This window comes from Etheostoma cragini, chromosome 2, assembly GCF_013103735.1.
Source record: "Etheostoma cragini isolate CJK2018 chromosome 2, CSU_Ecrag_1.0, whole genome shotgun sequence".
Lineage (NCBI taxonomy): Eukaryota > Metazoa > Chordata > Actinopteri > Perciformes > Percidae > Etheostoma > Etheostoma cragini.
In genome coordinates, this window is record NC_048408.1 from 22,465,812 (window position 1) to 22,472,962 (window position 7,151).

The 7,151-nt window shown below is 43.1% G+C and overlaps 1 protein-coding gene across 1 annotated transcript in view; it reads right to left on the minus strand.

Moving 5' to 3' along the window:
- LOC117958762 (complement C3-like) overlaps positions 1-7,151 on the minus strand; it is a 155,296-nt gene that overhangs the window by 86,515 nt on the left and 61,630 nt on the right. Inside the window, exons 34-35 of the mRNA XM_034895388.1 lie at positions 6,567-6,597; positions 6,363-6,425 (exon numbers count right to left, since the gene is read on the minus strand). Coding sequence (XP_034751279.1) covers positions 6,363-6,425; positions 6,567-6,597 — 94 coding nt within the window. The remainder of the gene's footprint in view (positions 1-6,362; positions 6,426-6,566; positions 6,598-7,151) is intronic.

A 7,151-nucleotide genomic window follows, 5' to 3' on the forward strand; every position in this document is an offset into this window, starting at 1 on the left:
TTATTATTTTTTTATTTTATTTGTATATACTTTCTCTTGCATGTTCGAAATAAAGATATCAATCAATCAATCAATCAATCACAAAGACTGGCTACGGATACCAATTCCAAAGCGGAACAATCATCAGTCATCTCTTCTACATGGATGACATCAAGCAGTATGCCAAAAATGAGCGAGACATTGACTCACTGATCCACACTACCAGGATTAGGGCTGCACAATTAATCAAATATTAATTGCGATCAGGATTTTGACTTTCCACGATCAAATTTGTGTGGTCGAGCGATTGCAGCTTAGTTTCTAGATGTAGATAGTCACAGAGGACAGAGTAACGAGAGGAAAACTCCACAGATAGCAGTCGGTTATACGTCGGTCTCAAGGTTTACCAGTTTATCAGTAAACACAACATTTTGTCCCGTCTGTTGTTTTACAGACAACAGCAGTGACCAGTGCTAGTCGGTGCTAGTAGCGTCTGTTAGCTGTTAGCTCCTCTAGGACGCACCGGTGCTAATGTCCTTGCATCCGCTGCAATGCTGTTTTTATGGATATGGTTTAATTTTGCGTTACATGACCCATTTCTTCTGTAAAGCCGTGCCTGTGTTGGATCTCTCCTCTACTCTCTCTCCTCTTTCTCTTTCGCGCCGCCCGGCCACACAGCGGCCGCCGGTCCCCACTTCTGACATTTGTCTACAGTTTCAATTTTTTATTGACACAGCTGTATATTGTTAAGTATAAGGGGCCAACCTGTATTTGTACCAGTGTTTGCGCGGGTAACTCTGCTATTGCGGCTGCCACGGCAAAGAACACAGAAGAAGTTATTGAATGCAACTAATTTCAGTTTGTAGAGTAACAGCATGTGAGACTGAGCTGCTGGATCTGGGCCAGAGATGTGACACATGGCTAGAATATCATAGTTCATAAAATGCAGCACAGTGACGATACAGACATTTCATACACACGACGTGTGTATCCGCCGTTTGACCTGTTCATAAAGAGTAAATAGATAGCCTTTATGGCGATAAAAATTGTTTTTGGTTAAAATCAACAAATAATCGTGAGAATAATCGTGATCAAAATTTTGATCAAAAATAAATGTGATTTTCATTTTGGCCATAATCGTGCAGCCCTAACCAGGATCTACAGCAACGACATTGGAATGTCGTTCAGACTGTACAAGTGTGGTTGCATGGTATCAAAAAAAGGAAAGATGATCAGAACTGAGCGGATTGAACTACCAGAAGGCCGCATTGCAGATCTTCAGTATAGCTATAAATACCTTGGGGTGCAACAAGCTAACAAAAACCATGAGGAGGCAGCAAGAAAGACCGCCACAGCCAGATACCTACAAAGAGTGAGGCAGGTCCTGAAAAGTCAGCTGAATTGGAAAAACAAGATCCTAGCCATCAACACATACGTCCTGCCAGTCATCAGATACCACGCTGGTATAATAAACTGGCCAAAGGATTAGATAGAGGCTACTGACTTCAAGAAGAGAAAGCTCATCACAATGCATGGAGGGTTTCACCCCAAATCCAGCACCCTGAGACTATACACCAAGCGTAGCAAAGAAGGCCGAGGGCTAGTGCATGTCAAGACCCCTGTCCAGGATGAAACGACGAAGATCCAGGAGTACATCAGAAAGATGGCCCCCGAAGATGAAGGGCTTAGTGAATACCTCACGCAGCAGAAACACGAAGGTGAGGACAAGGAAGATGAAGAACCGTCATGGAGGGACAAGCCACTGCATGGCAGAAGTGGCTGATATCAAGAAATCCTACCAATGGCTGGAAGACAGCACAGAGGCACCAATCATGGCGGCACGAGAACAGGCACTCAGTACAAGATCAATAGAGGCAGGGGTCTGCCAAACCCGGCAGGACCCCAGGTGCAGACTGTGCAAGGATGCCCCTGAGACTCTACAGCACATTACAGCAGGGTGTAAGATGCAGGCAGGAAGTGAGTACATGGAACGCCATAACCAGTTAGCTGTCATAGTATACAGGAAAATCTGCCATGAGTATGGGCTGGAAGTCCCAAGGTCAAAATGGAAGACACCTCCTAAGGTAGTCAAGAATGACCGAGCTAAGATCCGGTGGGACTTCAAGATCCAGACTGACAAACTGGTGATGGCTAACCAACCAGACATCATGTTGATTGACAAACAGCAGAAGAAGGCAGTAGTGATAGATGTGGCAATCCCAAGGGACAGCAACATCAAGAAGAAGGAATTCGAGAAGCTTGAGAAATACTAAGGGCTGAAAGAGAAGCTAGAAAAGATGTGGAAAGTAAGAGCAACAGTAGTGCCAGTGGTAATCAGAGCACTGGGGGCTGTGACCCCCAAACTGGGAGAGTGGCTACAGCAGATTCTAGGTAAAACATCAGAGGTCTCTGTCCAGAAGAAGGCATTCCTAGGAACAGCTAAGATACTGCGCAGAACCCTGAAACTCCCAGGCCTTTGATAGAGGACCCGAGCTTGAGGATGACACATACCACCCAACAAGGGGTGAAAGGGGGATTTATTTTTGTATCTATATATACAGCATGTAAGCATTGTCATTTTGAGCACATTAGCATTAAAGTGTTGTTGTGCATAGGTACAACCTCTAAGAGCCACTAGCATGGCTGTAGACGCTATGTCTTGTTTAATCTTCTCTTGACCTTAAAATCCCCCAACTTCAGTCTAAAGACAATGCATGATGATAAGCCCCACATGATGGATCAATGGTTTATCTCTATGAAGCACCATGTTAGTGTTAGGTTTAGGTGTTCATTCAAGAATTTCCAATGTAACATTTATTTTTACAGACAACAGATTAGGTCAGTTCGACTTCATCCTATTTACCTTCTGCACATGTGCATTCATCATTTGTACAGAGCCGCAGCAGCTTTCCTGCTTTCCTCTCCGGATGGTAGAATTTCACACAATGTGTTTCTGCAATGGAAAGAAAGATTTCACAAGATGTATGTTAAATCAATTTAAAAAGTATATAATAATAATATTATAATAATGCCTGTTTTTCTCTGTGTTACCTTAGGCATCATATGTTTCAAAATGTCTTTGGAACTCACGGTCATAATATTCATAGACAGACACAGCAGCTGGTTGTAAGACTCCCACTTTCAGCTTCTGATGGATCCTAAAAGTGATCTCCTCTGGTCGTGTGTGAGAAACCTGTGGACAAAAGTGAGATAGCGATAAAGAAAGGAAGATTAATACAAAAGAGAGAAAGTAAAAAGGTAGGAAACAGTCTAACCTTATCCAGGTAGATGATGAGTGAGCCTCTTTCTGACAGGACTGTGTTCATCTCATATTTTGCAATGATGCGGGCTCGTCCTTTAGACAACTACACACAGACACACACACACACACACACACAGACGCATACACACATACACACACACCCACAACACACACACACACACACACACACACACACAAACACGCACATAGTCAGAAAACTTTAAAAAAAACTAGAAAACTAAACATACAGACTTTTACTTCGTTGAATATCTGTACAAGTTCTTACTAAATCCAGGTCATTTGTGTTAACGGTGAAGCCAGTTAGCAAGCCAATATCTAGGATTGACATGGTTGCATCACTGTCATTGTCCTTATACCTGCACACAGAATGGACAGAATAATTAAAATAACAAACGGGTAATGTATGGGCTAGCTGGTTATACATGTTCATGTTACTATAACAGTTGTCAGTATGAATTTTTTATTATACTTACAAAACTTCTATTCTGAGCTTGTATATGTTCCCATCCTCATCCATTTTCTCTGCAGTAGCAAAATAATGTATTGAGTAGTTGAATGTTTTGTATATCCAATTTAAAAAAGATAAGGTATTTGGCAGAAGAAAAAAACAACAACAGAGAGGGTACCGAATTACCTGGGAGGAGCTGCACCGACAAGTTAAACATCTGACAGTCACTCTCTTTTTCTTTAGGCAAAGCGTAATACAGCGACACCATCTGTCAGACAGAGAAAAGCGTTGTATATGTCATGAACTAATAGACATCTATCACACATATTTAAATTAAGTTGTTGGTATTTTCAGAGATTCAAAAAGAACACAATGATGGAAAAAAAATGCCAATTTTCATGTTAATTCTTTTATTTTAGGGTACTTATAGAAACATTTTCCAACCTAAGTATATCTTGGCTTTTACCTGCCAAGATTTAGGTTGGGGGGGGGATAAAATTGGAAACTATTCAGTTCTACTGAATACTGTTTTAACCACACCCTCAACCTTGTGCTGACGTATGGCATTTAAATGGACGATTCATTATTTTTTTCGCAGAATCATTTTTTATCAGACGATTCTCTAAGAACTTTAAAATTTATACTACCCAACTACACTAAAGTAAATAAAAGCTTCTACACTAGATGCCTATCTGACAGTACTATACCTAAATTTAAGGAACCTATTCCAACAGTATTTCAATAAATTTCGTTTGTTAACCCGTTTGTGCCGGATGCTTTGCGCCGGTTACTGCGTTGCGCAACTCTGAACCTCCTGCCGGCTGCTGCGTGGCGCAGGATTTTGTATTCGTCAGTCTTTTCATGACGCGTACATCAGAGAACGCACTGTCATTGGTTCAAATACACATGAGGCGGGTCTTGTTGGCTATTGAAAGCCATGTGACCACCAAAATGTACTGTAGTTTGCTGAAAATCCTGTCAATCAACCAGACATACATGTGCGTTTGTTTATGCATTTTTGAGAGACGAGCAAGAAAATGGCTACGACAGAGGAGGATTTTGACAGCGAGGGCAGTGACATTGAGGTGAAAGATAGTGAGGAGTTTGGGAGGGAGGATGTGGTAGATGAAGAAAAATTCATAAACAAACCACATGTATGTCTGGTTGATTGACATGACTTTCAGCAAACCAAAGTACATTTTGGTGGTCACATGGCTTTAAACCCGCCTCATGTGTATTTGAACCAATGACAGTGCCTTCTCTGCTGCACGCGTCATGAAAAGACTGACGAATACGAAATGCTGCGCCACGCAGCAGCCAGCAGGAGGTTCAGAGTTGTGCAACGCAGTAACTGACGGTAGATGTGTCGGCGCGAAGCATCCGGCACAAAAGGGTTAATATACCAGAGGATCTTTGTTATCTTTAATCCCTCCCAAATTGATAAATTTGTAGATGGTGGTACGACCTGCCTACAGACAACTTTAGACTCTGTTGCTTCTCTGAAAAAGAAAATGATGAAGCAAAGGAAACTTGCACCTTGGAATAACTACCAGACAACAAATGAATCCAAATGTTGCAAATATTTTAGGTAAATGGCGTTCCACCAAACTGGAAGAATCTCGTTTAGATTGCCAAGACAGTCTGACATTGTAGAGGAATGTTCTCAGAAATGCTGGATCAGACCATTACTCATCACTAAAAGAAGGAAATAAGAACAACCCAAGGTTTCTTTTCAGCACAGTAGACAGGTTAACAGTTCTATTGAGCCATCTATTCCTATAGCTTTGAGTAGGGACGACTTTATGAGCTCAATCGAGATCAAAATCATCACCTTTTGCCCTCAATTTCTAACGCTTCACCTTTAAACGCAGTAGCACTAGAAAGAACGAGAAGACCTGAAATATACTTAGATTTAGGGCTGCACAATTAATCGAATTTTAAATGCTATCACGATTTTGACTTCCCACTATCAAATTTGCGTGATCGAGCGATTATTTTTTTAAAGCTTAATTTCATAGAACGCTCCGGGTTTTTTGCAAAGCCAATCTACCGCTCCGTAAAGCCGTCTGCTCATGAGCCAGTCAGAGAAGTTCCCTGCGCCCCATGCAGCTTAGTTTCTAGATGTAGACAGTCACAAAGGACAGAGTAACGGGAGGAAAACTCAACAGATAGCAGTCGGTTATTAAGGTTTACCAGTTTACCAGTAAATGCAACATTTTGTCCCGGCAGTGACCAGTGCTAGTTGGTGCTAGTTGCGTCTGTTAGCTGTTAGCTTCTTTAGGACAGACTGGTGCAAATGTCCTCGCATCCGCTGCAATGCTGTTTATATGGATATGATTAAATTTTGCGTTACATGACCCATTTCGTCTGTAAAGCCGTGTCTCGAGATAACTCTTGTTATCAATTGATACTATAAATAAAATTTAATTAAATTAAATTACTGTGCTCCGAATTTAAGCACAATAATTTAATTTAATTTAATTCAAGTGGTGCATTTACATTTTACATCATGCCCTGCTGTTTTGACAACAGCTGAGCTAACACCTACATATGGGTAGCTGGCCAGAATCCTTACTGTTTAACAAAATAAGACAAAATAAAACTAAATTACTGTAAAATATTGTTAGATAATAACACTCAAATTGTACTTACTTTCACCATTGCTTCCCCTGTGCCCGTGGCAATTACTTTTACATCCTGGTTTATACCGTTGATCTGGCGGATATGAATATGCAAACGCACACACACACATACACACACACACACACACACACACGCACATAGACATCAGCTGAAAAAACATACAGAAACAACATGCATGATGATATTAATGTGCCATTAAATGTGTCTTCTCACTTTAGTTGTTCTGGTCTTGCCAGTGATCTTGGCGCCTGTCTTGCCGCCAGTCTTATCGTCACTCTTGCCGGCACTGTCTCTGCCCGTCTTGCCATCCGTCTTGCCGCCGGTGTGGCCACCACTCTTGCTGCTCTTCCCGCCATTGTCGCCACCCGTCTTCTCGCCACCGCCCCTCTTGCCGCCGCTCTTGCCGCCAGTGTCACCGCCGGTGTGGCCTCTGTTGTCGCCGCCGGTGTGGCCTCTGGTGTCGGCACCGGTGTTGCCTCTGGTGTCGGCGCCCCTCTTGCCGCCGCTTTTGCCGCCAGTGTCACCGCCAGTGTTGCCTCTGGTTTCAGCACCGGTGTTACCTCTGGTGTGGCCTGTGGTGTCGCCACCAGTGTGACTGGCCCTCTTGCCGCCACTCTTGCCGCCAGTGTCACCGCCGGTGTGGCCTCTGGTGTCGGCACCAGTGTTGCCTCTGGTTTCGGCACCGGTGTTACCTCTGGTGTGGCCTGCGGTGTCGCCACCAGTGTGACCGCCCCTCTTGCCGCCGCTCTTGCCGCCAGTGTCACCGTCGGTGTGACCGCCGGTTTGGCCTCTGGTGTC